Source organism: Sesamum indicum, linkage group LG3 (genome assembly GCF_000512975.1).
Source record: "Sesamum indicum cultivar Zhongzhi No. 13 linkage group LG3, S_indicum_v1.0, whole genome shotgun sequence".
Lineage (NCBI taxonomy): Eukaryota > Viridiplantae > Streptophyta > Magnoliopsida > Lamiales > Pedaliaceae > Sesamum > Sesamum indicum.
In genome coordinates, this window is record NC_026147.1 from 16,283,265 (window position 1) to 16,299,764 (window position 16,500).

The 16,500-nt window shown below is 29.3% G+C and overlaps 1 protein-coding gene across 1 annotated transcript; it reads right to left on the reverse strand.

The window, feature by feature from the left end:
* Positions 8,724-9,545, reverse strand: LOC105158567 (EPIDERMAL PATTERNING FACTOR-like protein 2). The gene is made up of 3 exons (XM_011075356.2): positions 9,239-9,545; positions 9,117-9,154; positions 8,724-9,028 (listed from the first exon to the last, which is right to left on the reverse strand). Exons 1-3 carry the CDS (start codon positions 9,348-9,350, stop codon positions 8,771-8,773), a joined length of 408 nt encoding a protein of 135 aa, XP_011073658.1. The 5' UTR covers positions 9,351-9,545; the 3' UTR covers positions 8,724-8,770.

Here is a 16,500-nt window from a genome sequence, read left to right on the forward strand (position 1 = left end):
ACATTCGCAAAAATCACTACCAACAATCGTTGCATGACCGTGATTAATAACTATTTACTACGACTATTTATTTAATCATAACTAATTAAATATTAAATTTCTTCTAGTGGTACAGCTCATGCTCCTTTGTTTCTACGTTTCTCTAGATTTTAGTGAAAAAACTAGTAGTTACGGATAACATGTGATGTAAAATAACGACTGACGCGGTTTTTCTAAAATTTAAGTATTTTTATTTTTTAAAGTCTAAAAATGGTTTTTCTAAAATTAAGTGGTTTTACTTTTTTAATATGTCTAAAAATTGCTTTCTTTCAAAAGATTGATATTTTTATAAATAATTCCAAGTTCGTTTACACATATTATTCCTACAATATTTTTATACTTTCTTCCTAATTAAATTCTCCAGCTTTAGATTTATACTTCTCAATACTAAACGCAATTTCTCTCTTTCTTTTGATTCTGTTTCAAATTTCAACTTTCTCTAAAATTCGCACAAATTAGTATGATTTTCTGTAACTATAAGCTTTTTCTTTTTGTTGTTAAATTGAAGAAGTTATTTTCCTACCCAAAAAAAAAAAAAAATTGAAGAATTTATTACAAGAACATGAATACAAGATTTGGGAGTGGTTGATTCCGAGGAATAACTCCTCGGCTTTTTCAGAAAGTTGATTGATAACCAGAAAGTTGGTACATTTTTGTCTTTCAGTTGGAGGATGGGGAAATTTCAACTCGGAATAACACTACTGTAAAACTTTGAGATGTAAAAAAAAAAAAAAAAGAAAAGGGAAGCTGTGTGGCTTTGGGAATCAGAATCACTTTCCCGTAAGTAGTTTCAGCTTTTTTTATCTTGTCCGTGTTTGATCAGCCCACCCCTTTAAGACATTCTCTTCCCTTTGGATTTTATGTAACGGATACAGAAGAAAAGCTGGGATTTTAGGACACCGAAAAACTGTTTGCCTGATCGATCCACCACTCCCACACGTGACTCTTTTACGTACGTTGGGGTTTCCCAGCATGGGGTTCATTCATTCTTCTTTTTTTACTTTTTATTATCACTGTAAATTGAGCCAAAAAGTTCAGGTTGATGTTGCAGTTTAGTCTTTAATGATCTTCTCATTAATTTTCTGCAATTGATATAATGATTGGCATGGATGCATGCATCTACTTATCCTTAACTCATCTTACATATGCTTCCGAAATAATATCGTTCATTTGATTTCAGTCCGTAAATAATTACCGCTTAAGTTTTTGGTTATTCATGAGTTCCGTCGCCATAAAAAATACAATAAGACTACAAAGACACTCGAATAGCCAATACTTGTCACCCTAAGAAGTATGAGCTTTTGTTATTATTAAATATCACGATTAAAAGTACAAATTATAAATACTAAATTAAGAATGTGCAATGGTTATCAATGATAAAAGTTCAAGTGTTCGTATTAGTTTTGTTTGGTTGTAATATAAAAGTATTAATTTGTCATGATTTTCAAATTACGATCATTTCTGACATTAGGAATTATTTATTCTTTTCAGTATGGTCTTTTGTGAACTCAACTCCGTCAAGTTTGAAGAATATAGCCTAAAACAAATAATAGTGTCAAAGTCAATAAGCCGACTCCAAAAAAACTCAAATCGTCAAGTCAAATGGAGTTATTCAGGTGATGTGCATGGCAAGTTCACTACAAATGTGTAAGATGAAATAATAATCAATCCCTACTCCAACTCTTGATATTAAATATTTATAAATTTAATTTATTATACATTCGTCGCACAATCTTCCTAAACAGAGCCAAATTGTCCGATTCTCAAAAACCCTTGACGAAGTCATACTAGGGTTCGGACTAGGTCCAACACCTATTTTTGCTAAAATTGCTCCCCCTTATGGTATGGCGATCGTTAGCGCTACCAGTGCATTTCTTCCACTACTTGGACAGTACCCTTAATAATATAATGCCTTCCGCAGTATGAGAGAACATGTTTCCCAACTCCCATTCTTTCTAAGCAACAATAATTCTAATAAATTCGGCCTTGTCAGGTTGATAACACTCATATAATTTTCGTCGACATGTTCAAAAATAATTAATTTTTGTTTTTTTTTTATAATTTATTCGAAATGATTTAAAAAAAAAAAAAAAAAAACTTGAGGGAAGATGAAAATATTGGGTTTGGGTAAAGAAGGTTGAAGAGGGAAAGCGTCAATGAAATGTCGCATCTGCTGATTTTAATTTGAGATAGGAAACAATAAGTTTGACGATCTGCTCCCCATCTGCCACAGAAATTCTACCTGTTTTTTGACAGGCAGATGGCCCTTTGCCGTTTCTTGTCCCAATGCTTCCTGCCCCTTTTCCTTTTTCCTTTTTTTGTTTTCATTTAATTACCTATGTCAAGAGGTGTAATAATGGTGCAAAGTTAAATTAAATGAGACCAATTATTATTACGGGTGTTTGTTCGATAAAATCATATCGAAATTTTCATAAAATAATTTAGTATGTTAAGATGTTAGAACGAATATTGAACTGAATTAATCGGTTTATTTTGGTAATTACTATATTCTTTTAATTTTTTAGGTTGGTATTTGATAAGTTGAATTTCTTTTCAATATATTGTTTAAATATTTAAAATCAATAATTACATCACTTAGTTACTTCTTTTTTATTTTTATTTATAATTAAATTTTATTAAAATTAATAAATTTGTCATATATTTATGTATGTTTACACAATCCACATATATAAATATGCATATAATTGAACATATTTATATGTATATATTTATATATTTATGTATACATATGGCTAACGATGGTGGAGGAAGGTGAAGGCTAGGCACAAGTGGGGCAAAGTTGTAGGCCGCAATGAGGTGGTGGCAGCGAGGGCGTAAACAGAAGTTAAGGGTGGGCATGGCTGTAGGGTTGGGAAGAAAGAATAATTTAAAAAAAAAAAAATTTAAAATATTTTTTAATAAATAAATTATTTATTTTAGTACTCCTAATATGATTTATATAAACTGCATAAATTATTTTCAATTATTATTCATTAATATTAATAAAATTTAATTATAAATAAAAATAAAAGATAAATGATTTTTAATTTTAATAATTTTAAATAATTCATAAAAGTGTGATGATTTTTTAGTTTAAATATATAATCTAGTAATTAACTTTATTAATATATTAATTGAATAATTTAGTATTTTAATTATTAAAATGTAATTTTATATAAAAATTTAATTAAGAAATTAATAAAATAATTAGAATTAGAATTAAATATTAATATAAGTATTAAAAAATCCACAACTCATATTAATCATTCACCCCTCTACCTTTTGATAATTACAGAGACACCTTTAAGGGTATTTTTATCTTTAAAAAATCATATTAAAGTTTGATCAGGTCAATAGGGTATTTTTGAATTTTAAAAGTTGTCAGGAATGGTTTCTATAATTTTTCAAAAGGTGAGGGTGGTTTGTGTAAAAGAGCAATAGATGAAGGATTGTAAATGTAATTATCCCTTTTATTTTGATATTGTTGATCAAAGTATGATGTTGTAATGGTTGATATCCGACATAAATGATTGTAATAAATTTATTTTAATTAATAATAGTTCATCGCTCTTACAAAAAAAAACTTTCTTCTCTTTCTCCTCTTTTTTTTTATTATTTGAATTTATATAATTAAAATAATAATAATTTTTTAATTTTTTAAATTTATTATACACACTCATTGAGTGTACCACATACGCTAGTTAACAACTATCATAGCGAACTGGACAAACAAATCATTGATATTTTAACAAGTTGGAAACTCTGGTCTTCCAACAACCACCAAAAAAATAAATAAAGGCAAGAATGAGAATTATTTGTCCATAATTGATGAATGTGGGTGTTTTTCTTTTTTTGAGATTTTAATAAAAACGATAATTATTACACAATATCTTCATGATTGATCAATATACAAGTTCAATAATATATCGATATAAATAAGTAATAATAAAATAACAAAAATTACTTAAATATCCACACACTTAGTATAAATTAAATTCATAATCTCGTATTTATTTATAAAATTTTAACCTTAACCATTAAATCAAAATTGTGATTGGACCATTATTCATTATGATGTAATGATTAAAGTGAAACATTATCGCACTTATAATATGAGTTCAAATTCTTATCAAAACCGTCCCGTTAAACAACCAATTCATGAGTTCGAATTCTTAGAAAGATCATTCTATCAAATAGCCAATTCTTCCGACAGCCTAAAAATTCTAACCGACACATGTGCCGAACATCACACCAATTCTTCCTAATGAATTCGTGGGAATGGGACCTTTGTTTTTAATATATGCCGAGCAACAAAAAGGAAAAAAGGAAAAGACGTCGTTGGTGAATGGTGATGAATGTCAGTTAGGCAGAGGGAGTTGGTGAAGGCTGGTCCCTGCTGCATTTAGTGCCTACCTCTCCTTGCATAGATTGGCACCAAACTAGCTATGCATAGCTACCACCCTTGGCTGCCCATAAACTTGCGCTCACCTGCTTTACCATCATCATATCTTTACTTCATAATCCAAATCAATCATATTCATGGACAGTGACATTTCATCACCAATGTTGATTGGTTGGTGTTGTTTGTACTTGATTTGGCTATAAATCTAATTCTTGTTCTCAATAACTTTTGTTTTTCTTATTGAATCAAGCTATAAATTATTAAGTAACACTAAAAATTGTGAGTATCTGAAAATAAAAGTTCAAAGTGATTAAAAAAAGAATTTAAAGTTGGAGTGTTTGGAAAAACAACTCAATACTTACAATTTTTATTAATAAATTACGGTAGTTTGTAAAGGAGTTGTTTATGACTTTTGATTTAAAATCAATTTAATTTAATTTGTTCAAAAGCAGAAGTTGTAAAATAAAAAGCATTATTTTAGTAATAAGGTGATAAGTATTAAAATAAGTGTTTGCAAACAACTTGATAAATAGACATACAGAGGCTACCGATGATAGTAGGATGTTTTTTGTGACTGAAAAGTCCATCGCCTACCATACTATGCATATTATTTAGCTGAATAGTTCACGTGAAATAAATTATGTCTTATTATAATATGAGTTATAGGATCGAATTTATTTGAACACGTAGTAACTTACGGGAGTACGCCAATGTTGATCAGAAACAGCGATTCTGGTGCACTTTTGTATTTGAATAGAGTTGTGGTCGACCGTAATTATGATTTAAATGTGACACTTGCACACTCTCATGACCATATTTGCTACGTTGATGGTACGTGTTTTTTCAATAACTTTTATTTATATAGTGAGAATAAATTGTAAAAAAAGTTATCAGTTATTTGACGAAGTAATTTTTAATACTTATAATTTTACAAATAAATTGTAGAAATTTATCGAGAGTTGTTCGTAACTTTTGACTTAAAAAAAAAAAAACTAATTTTAAACAATGAAATTTGTCTTAATTAATAAATAGTTATTTGAAATTACTTTAAACAGCAATATGAATGATTAGGCATTGCGACATGAGATGATGACAGATGGGTATAGTAAGCATAAAATCAGACTACTGAATTTGAACTCAGGTTGTTCTGCCAATGGGACTGCCCAACTTTATCAGCTTTGGAGGAGAAAACCCAGAAGCCCAGGTTCCTTGCTAATCAAGATAACCATTGTCTGCTGTTGATGCCACCCAATATTATTTTTATTTTATTTATATCTTTTAATAATATTTTTAAATATTAAAGTAATTATAAGAGGTTATTTATTATAATTTATAAAGATTTTATCTCAATTTAAAAAAATAATAATAATCCACCATATGTACAAGAGCCACGAAAATCATCGTTTCATTTTATTTTCTTATTTTCATATTTTATAAGATTTTTTGTATGCTTCTTTTTTCGGTTAAACTCATGCTCTATTCGATGTTTTATATATTAACTATATAAATAATTTTTTTACATATCTTTTATTTTTGAAAAGTTTATATAGTTCAATCATTTAATTTTTTTTTATATATTTAATATCGGTGTGCACAATAAATGTAACAGAATATCATACCAAAAAATTAAATGGTTATATTAATTATATTATAAATATTAAGTGACAATAATTTTTAATTTGTATTGTCACTGCAACAACTTGAACAAATTTAAATAGTGACAATACTGTCATTGGGTATAATTAGTGACAAGAAAAATTTGCTTAAAAATTGTTACTATAAGCAATTAGTAACACAAATACGCTATAAATGTCTAGAGCTATAAATAATTCGAGTTGAGCTGATCGTATGATTTTTCAAACTTGTTTGAATTATTATCGAGCTTGAAAAATTACGTCTGACTTTATTTTGATTATTGATCTAATCAAGCTCAATGAGCTTTAGTTGGAGCAAACATGGGTCGGACTCGAAAAATTTGATATTTTTAAATATATTTTATTATTTTTGCACTAATTAAAAATGAGCTCGATTCGAGCTCAAAACTTTACCGAACAAAAATTTTCATTCAAGTTTGGTTCGTTATGTAACAAATCGAGTTCAAACGAACTTTTGTCGATCGATTTCAATCAAATATCTAATAGTTTAATTTATTTTTTAACCCTATAAATATGTTACTAAGTATTTATAAAGCAACATACTGCACATTTTTGTTATTATTAATTAGGAATAATTGATTACACCGCCTCCTATAACATTTGTTGTAATTACACATAGATTTCATGTGACTTAAAAAATTATATCTAGTACCTGAAATTTTATTTCCATCCAATAAATAGATGCATTCATTAGTCAAAATTATCATATTTGTTGATATTAATACACATACACAAGAAAAAAAAAAAATAGAGAAAGAGGACGAAAATTTATACTTAGCTTCGGTTGACTTATTACTGACTTATTGCAGGTCAACAAATCTTTTCGGATCAAAATCTCATTACAAGGTAAATATTAATTTTTATTCTTTTATTTTTTTTATAATATCAGCAAATTTTACAAATTTTATCTAACGAATGAATTCATTCATTAAACAAAAATAAATGTCAGGAGTATTAAATGTAATTTCTTAAATCACAAAAAAAATTTACGTGTAATTACATTAAATCAAATGATGACGGTATAATCATGCCTAATAATTATATTACGATAAAACTCATAACTACTATAATTTAAAATATATTTATAATAATAATTTTAAATTTATCAGTTAATACAAAATCAGTATAGTATTTGAGAGAGGACAGGTCTCCATGAAAGAAAGATTTAACGTAACGGAGGTGTGAAGTAAAATGAGGAGGCACAGATCTCTAAAACTTACCACTCTCATATTTGTTAATCATGCTATTGGTTTTGGTGTATCGTAATTTAATGCGTATTTATTGCGTGTACTGAATTTGTACAAATCAGAATCTCTGCTACAGAAATCAGAGCATTTTATGATTGCCTTTACAGTTTATGCTATTCATTAATTCCCGTTCGGTACTTTCTAAACTTATGGTAATAACACCACTAGTAAATACTAGTACCGCTTGTACGTCTCATGTGTCTATTTTTTTTAATTTAAAATCATAAATATTTATTAAAATATTATTATGAATTTACTTTTTTGTTTGTCAAAATATTTTTTGAATTATAGTAAATGTGATAAAGAATAAATAAAAGGAATAATTGCACTCCATCCTTACGAGGTTTGGTATAATTTCAAGTTGATTTTTTGTAGTTACGATATCCAAAAGATTTGCTTTCATCTAACAATTTGGGTCCCTTCATCAGTAAAAAAATTATTGAATTTGTTAATATTAACAAAAAAATAATTTGAATGTAAAATTGATATTTACCCTAAGTTGACTTATTACTTACAAATCAAATATACTTTTTCTAATTAAACGACCCTTTATGACGTTGAGGATATACCTCATTACATACATTAATGTGTTAATATATGTAAGGATAATTTGGTTATAAAAAAATTTATTTCATCTGTAATAAATTATAATAAGTCAATTTGAGTTAATATTTTTGTCACTTTTTTTTGTTAATATTAGCAAATTCTGTAAATTTTGACTACCGGAAAGACTTATTTGTTAAACAGAAACAACCTTCAAGTGTATCAGATGTAATTTTTCAAATTATAAAAAATTTATATGTAATTACATCTAAACTATGGAAAGAAAAGTGTAATTATCGGTATATAAAAATAATAACATCTTAGATTTATAAAAAAATTGAGATGTGATATAATGGAGTATAAAATTACACAAAAACTAATTTGATATTATTTTCCTAAATAGAAATAATTTTATCAATATATTTAAAAAACCGACAATAGACTATTAAGACTTTATTAATAGTATAGATTACGCAGCACATTTGGAAATTTCTTAAAAAAATATCCGAAAAAACAAATAGAATTTTGTTTTATTTAATTGGGTCAAATCCAACTCAAAGTAACCACATGAAATCGTAATAAACATTTCTCAATCATTTAATCTGATCTCAATTCAACTCAAATAAATTATACTACAAGTATATTATATTTATTATAAAATTAATTTAAAAAAATAATAAATTATTTAATAATCGATTTGATGCAATCGAATTTGATTCAACTAAATTTTTTTTCAAAAAGGTAATAATTCATATAATCCAAGCCAGATAATAACCAAACAAGGAGAAAAAAAGAAGCGAATAATTAATAATAATAATAATAATAATAATAATATACAAGATAAATTACTAGAAACTCTTTGTTTTGTTTTTTTGGGACAAAAATTAAGGGTTGAAAATGAGGTTTCCACATTTACATTTCCAGCTCATGGGCTTGTAGTTGGAATTGTCATCGCCTCTAGCATAGGCAATAACCGGAACAGCAGTGGAGGAGCTTCTGCTTCCGGCTCTACTCCCTGTTTGGGGGTTTGTCGGCACCTGAATGGCTTCGCAGTGGCCGCAAGAACTGCACCGCCCGTCGCAGCGAGGCGGCCGGGACCCTATCTGCGCTCTCAACACAGCTTTGTCTTCTTCATTTACTGTCTGCAAGGGAAATTGATTAACTTCAAAACAAGACCCTAAAGAAACACGTACAACAACACACACTGATCAGTCGACGGGTTTGTCTTACCTTGGAACTGTCAGCTGTTTGTGCTACTAGTTTTCGACCTGATTAGAAGATGCACAACAAATTATGAATGTCATGACGATGAATGTGAATATGTAAGAAAGTAACTGAGTCTCATTTATTACCTTCAGCAGTGAGTAATCTCAACTGGGACGAGGTGGAAATAAGGAGAATGAGAAGAGAAACAGCAAATTGGTGAAGTCTATGACAACATATGACATTGTGAGCGAGTCCCATTATCAGAAATTGGAAAAATCTCAACCTCAGAAGATTGAGAGAGAGAGAGAGAGAGAGAGAGAGAAATAAGTCGATTTGAATGAATGTGATCAATATAAGTAGATGTGCCAGAAGCCATTTTTCCTTTTGTTTTTTTTCTTTTTTGGCTTTTTGTGAAACCAAGAAATGAGATATTGGGACTTTAATCTCACTGATCGAGTGAACAGTGGACGCAACAAATTTTTACAGTATACATTGTCACATATGTCAATCTTTAGTTTGAATGATATATGTAATAGAAGAAACAAAAAAGAGTGGTAAGAGCCTCGTGAAGTGAGCCCTTTGCGAGATTAAAAGTAAGTATATATATATATATATGTGTGTGTGTATATAATGGAAGAAAGAGGAAAAAGGGGTAAGGGGGGCTGGGAATTGGGACAGGGAAGAAATAACTAAAGAGTGAAGAAAGGGAAAGGAGATGATCAGATTGAGATTGGAAGAAGACAAGAGGCCAAGACAGCAAAAAGCCACGCAGAATTGTAGCATCGGGACACTAATGCACATGTCATTAAAGCTTGTTTTGATTTGATTTTTGGATGTTTGTAGGATTATTATTTTCTTTCATTGTGATGCTGCGCAGTGCTTTCTCATCCTATTTTGGTAACAAAATGGGGGATTTGTGCAGCCTTTGAACTCCGACCCGTTTTTCCCTTACGACTAGTTTTTTTTTTAAGAACAAAATTATGTTGTTATGTTCGAACCAATAATACTCTACAAAAATTTTGAACAACTGATCATTTTGTTCTGTCTGTGAAAATGGGATCATGTACCTTTTCATACCTCTCGTCTAAAAGATAACTGGTGCCCTCATCAAACCCCCCTCATGTAGAGGGTTGATGATGCTGGATAGTATTGTCCCATTTCATATTGGCAATGGATTAGGAACTTATGTGCTTTATAAAGCTCCAAAACCTCCTTTTTCTTGAAATGTTTTTTTCAGAATAATTTGAATTAAAGCAGAAAAAATCAAATACAGGAGTACAAGTCAGATCAAATTGGGTCCAAGGTTGTCTTACAATTGAAAACTCTGTTATAGCCGATTTCTTTAAGGTGATGGGTTGCAGGTAATCACAAGCCCAAATCAACAACGTCATATCCACTTTTCTTTTTCTCAGATTTGCTGTGACGTTTCAGATACAGAGTTGGGCAAGTAGTAATGTAGTATGACAGTAGATTACCGGTTCTATAACTTTCCAACTACTGCATTAGTGATAATTTTCATATTATCACTAATTTTATGTATTATTAGTTGTGCACATTCGATACATGTAAAAAGAAAATAAATAGTAGCTATGCTTTTGATTGTAATAATTTGTTTGTGAAATACAACATATTAAGTAAATATATTCTTTTTGTATAATAGTGTCACGAAATAAAAATATAACAATACAAAGTCATTAGAAGAAAATTAATATTTAATCGTGGTTGATTGCCATGGTTAGAAATAAATAATTGTAGTAAGTAATTATTTATCACGACCATGCAATAGCCGTTGGCTGTAATTTTTGCAAGTGTGACTAAAACATTTGTCATAGCTAAAAGTCGTGTCAAAACCTAAAAACTATGGCAACAACATTTGTTATATTTCATAGCCATGGAAAAAATAGTTTTAAGAATAGATAATTTAAGTTTTTGCATCGATTTTTGTTTAATCATTATTAATAATAATTATTTATATTTATGTTGTTATTATCCATTTTTTACAAGGATAAAAAAGTAATTTTTTATATACAAGCCACACAATAAGCACATACACCCAACTACATTCAAAACTCTCAATACCATTATAAATATATCATATATTATTTTTTAAACCAAGTTTACTATTCATTGAAAAGACCAATCATAACCTACGTTCTCTAAAAAAATTCTCCCTACCAATACTAGACTTGAGAAGGAATTGTATGCCAAGGGTATTTTTCCTATGAAATTCTTTACCCAATCTCCTACCACATCATTGGTGCCGTTTGTGGGAATATTATACTCCGACATTGAAAGTATAGACCAGGTCTCGATCTCGTGATGTTTAAGGGGTGGACGCTGCCCATGAAACACACAAGTATGAAGTAGGGTGACTCTCACCCCGTGAACAACCACCACCTCATAGGGTGACCCCCTCACACTGTGAGCAAGCCCTATTGAAAGAGACAACCTTACCATCCCATGACCAAGATTCACCCCGTGAACAAGCCGCATCGCAGGGGGGTGGCCCTACCTCCCCGTGAGCAAGTATTACCTCCGCCCCAAGGAGAATCGCTTATCTTAGGTATTCTACCTTAAGAGACGATGATACAATTAACTTAAAAAGCTTTACTAGCACTGATCCATGATGTGTCCACTCGAGCAACAACCCAAGCGATAGCTCAATTCACAACTCATCACCCCGTGAACCCACCCCTTACTTCTCCTCGTCGAAGTCGAGAAGACTCTTCGGCTTTCAAGGGGAACGAGTAGAGGCAGGAGGAGGGGAAGACAAGTCTCCAAATCGGAGGTTGCTCAGGAACAAGAACAATGGTCTCCACAATTAAGCTAGAGGACCCTTATCTACCCTTTGCCACAGCGCCGTCGAGATGTAGCCTTTTTACCCTGCAATCCTTGCCGAGGCACTTCCATACGAGCGTAAAAGTGTCAAACCTTTCACAATTTGATGAAACGGGAGAGCCAACTTCCTACATCTCCAAGTATCTTATCTGCCAATGGTGGGACTCCTTAGTTGAGCTAGCTAGTGAGAGTTCTTGTCACGTGTCAACTATGTTCCCATAGGAATCTGATGCTACACAGGGGCGTAGCAGAGGCCTCTAGGCTTGGACCTGGTTCTTGCCGGGATCTTCTTAAAGGTCGAAGTCCTCTAATTTGCAATAGACCAATGCGCTAATCCTACTAGGCTCCTGCTTGTCTTGGGCCACTTGGGCTTTTAATCTTTTAGGATAATATTTTTATTCTTTGCTTTAATACTTGTTAATCACTTGATATGTTGTGAATCATATACTGATTTAACTTTTAAAATTTTTATTGTATTTATCTGATCATATACTCGCAAATACTATATACGCTAGGGTGAATTGTTTTAATATATATCAAAATGGATTTGAAAATTTAGAAGCCAGGTTTACGAGCTTTGAGTAGCTTTGGCAAATTCAAAGTCCAATCAGTACATTTTCTTATAGGGTTGTATTAATTTTCACAAGAAAAATAGTGGGCCCTTAAAATTTATAATTTTGATGGATCATGCCCATACAAACTGTACGGCCCACAGGAGTGATTGTGTTATACCTTCATGACAACTATGGTTTGGGCCATAGTTTCTGCTCTTGGGGATTGTGCTTTGCCCGAACACTTCTGGACTATTTACTTATATTAAAATTCAGAACCACTAAGCTAAAATGCCACCCCAAATTTTATTTAAAAAACAAAAAAAAAAAAGGGTAAATTAGAACAACCTCTTTTGATATTTAACATATTTATCAATACGCCCTTATTGTTTGAAAAATTATCAATATCTCTTGATTTTAACGGCCGTCCAACAATAATCCATTTTGTTAGTCTTCTTTAGGTTTTCATCCATTTCTTTTGGTGAACTGACCAAACTGTTCTTGTGGACTTAAAAATATAATTTTATTTATTTTTTAAAAAAATTTCTAGTTTTTTATTGAATAAGTGGAAATTTTTTTTTTATAATTTTTCAAAAAAGTTTCATCGACTCCATCCATTTTTTTTATAATTTTATTTTTTTTAAAAGAAATACAGTAAGGACATAGTTGATAATTTCATGCCTCCATCCAAGAATTACATAATTTCATCAAATATCAAGAGGATATTTATAATTTTTCAAACAACAAAAAAGTATTCATAATTACACCAAATTTCAAAAGAGATCGTTATAATTTACCCTAAAAAAATCAGCATGACAACTAAAAAAAAAATAATATATTCGCACTCCATATATACATCAAAATCAAACTGATAAAAATACAAAGAAATACTAATACTAATAACAATAATAATGAATCAACTTAAATCATAAATGATGGCAATTATCTTTTCGTTTTCATAATAAATGAAATTAGTTGGGTTTTGTCTTGGATCGTCATTATGAGTCAGAAGAGGCGTAAAGATTATTAGCTGCTTAATGTTGTGTTTGTGTTGACGTAAGAGTTTTAATTTTTATTTTAAGCTATTTTTAATAATATTGTGATGAATTTTTAATCTATTTTATATATTATCATTTTAAATTATTTATCTAAATTTCCCGTGCAGACCTAATCCACTCCATCCAAAAAAGTTGAAAGCAATATTTCAAAGTTGTCCACCAAAATACGCTTAACTCATACAAATATAAAAGAAAAAGATCTTTTGGTGACACCGTCCCACTAATTTTTAAATACAACAATTAAACTCGTAATTAGATGATCTTAAAATTAGTTGTAATTATATTTTTTTTAATTTGCAAAGTGACTCATCGTCATTTTAACGCCACTACACCAGTTCTTTTATTGTGATGATAATACCTTAAATTGATTTTTTTATTTTTAAAAAAATATAATTATTAATTTATATAATTTATTTATATTTATAATTATTTTAAAATATAAAAAAATATGTATAATATGCATATAAACCATGGCCACTAATATCATTAAAGAGAGCAAACACGCAGATAATCATAGTTATGCGGTAGGACAGTGGTGGTTGCGTAGTCTGTGTCCCTTATAAGCATACCATTAATGTTATGCCCCTACACTTTGTGTCTAGTCAAATGGCTCACTAATTTAGATCAATACGAGCGGTTATGATACATTCGATGCATATATAAAATAAGATAGAAAAGCTCACTTAATAGAAAGTATATAATATCAATCAAAGAATATAATTTATTATTATATACAATATCATATTATTATTTTCTTCTAAATTTAAATCAATAATTGTGATTGTTACCATATTATTATACTATTTTATCTTTAAATTTTATATATTAATTTTTAAAAATATTACCAGACACTTCATAATAATCGTATAAACTGTCCGACATCATATAAATATTTTAAAAAACTTATAAATTCATCGAAACACCCTCTGAGATTAACATATTATTTAAGTCAAGTATATCATTTCATTAAGTTGGCTGAGAAAATGATCCAAACATGGCGTTACTAATCTAGACCATTTAATTAATTAGGTATACACAATTATTGAAAATAAATGCTTATCAACTTATGGTGGAAAATACGTTGAAAAGAATATTTTTATTTTATGTACAATTTCGACTTTTGAACTGCTTAATTTATTTTCCAAATCTCTAAGCAACTCCCTATCAATTTCAATAGTTTAACGATAAAATTATAAATATTAAGTTATTTTTTCTAATATTCCCGCTTCAACTTTTTTATTTTTCACTTTTAATTTTTTTATTCCTAACAGCCTCTCAACTTTTATTATTATTTAACTTATAATTTTCTTTTCAACTTTCACCACAAAACAAAAGCTAATGCAAACACAACTTTAAGCGTTGAATCGAATTTCACAGGGGATGCATAAATTTTGTTCCAAAATTCTTATGGGGAGTGGCTTCGAGATGCCTTGAAAATGGGTCATTTGGGCTAAAGGATACAAGACTAGACATAAATTTAGTTCAAATTGAGTTTGAAAATTTATTAATAAAAAAATTAAAGTCAAGTTAATTAATTAGTCGAGCTCAAATAAACTTCTACTAATTATATCAAATTAAATATCTAATAATTCAATTAATTTTTTAACCTCAAATATACTATCATCGACTAGTTACAGTGGGATAACCCCAAATCCCCCCCCCCCCCCCCCCCCCCTTTTTCACAAATTCATTAGATTTGGAATTAATTCTCATAATTTGTGAATGTCGCTGATCAAAAACTTTTTATACACGATAAGAATCGAATACAAAATATTTTACTAAATAAATCGACGTCGATTGTGAAAATACTTTATATCATTGCGCTAACCCTTCAAATTAGAAATGGCCCTCCTAAAACTACCCAATTTCGAGCACCTTAGAATTTAGGTTCTATCATAAATAATAGAACTTAGCCTCTATAATATTTCAATTTTTTGAATCCACCCCTGATCAAATATAAACAAAATCTTGATGAATAATTATGGCTATGCTTTTATTTATTCTAGTCTCTTAATTGTCTATTTCAATTATATGAAACTAGTAATTAATCACTTGTAGCGCGACCCCCAAACGATGCGTGCAGCTTATATAAGTTTCCATTTATATATATTATCGATCGTTGGATAATATATAATTATGTTATTATGTGTTAATTTAACGATTTTTAACTTGTATTAATGTCAATGATGTCCTAATCTAATATTTAAAAATGAGATCTTTGAATTATTATAAAATTATATATTTGAGCCCCATTAGATGTAGATTCATAAAGTTTATTATTTTATTTTATTTTGTAACTTGATTGTCATTGAGAAATTCTATTGAAATATTAATTTAACGATATTCGCTTTTATTAAAATAATAATAATAATAATATAGCATATGCCGTCTAACCAAAGGATGATTGCCACGTAGGGAAAAGATTAGGTTTATGAGCTCGTGCATTAACACACGTGGCATTCAGTGATTAGCTAAATGAATCATTTCTTTTATTTTTTATATTGTTAATTAAAATGAAATTATTTCCACCCAGATAACATGGACATATTTGTCCTGAGTCAGCACCAGTCTGTTCAGAAGTACATTGGGCCCATATGGTAGGCCCAATAATATACCATCACAAAACTAACATCTATTCACTTCCAATTTGGCCCATCTATATAAATTCTTTGGATAGGAAGTGTAGTCTATTTATAAATTAATATCAATTGATTCCTTATACTGGTCAATATTAAAATTTAGGATGAATTAGAATGATTTTTTTTAAAATTATTATAATTATAAATATTTTTTTATTTTTTAAAAAATTACAAATACTTCTTTATATTTGTTAAAATTATGTAATTCTTGACTGGAAGTTTGGAATAATCAATTTTTTTTTTCTAAAAAAATTAGAAAAAATGGAACGAGGTAGGTGAAAATTTTTTAGAATAAAAACTATTCAATTAGTTTATAAAAAAA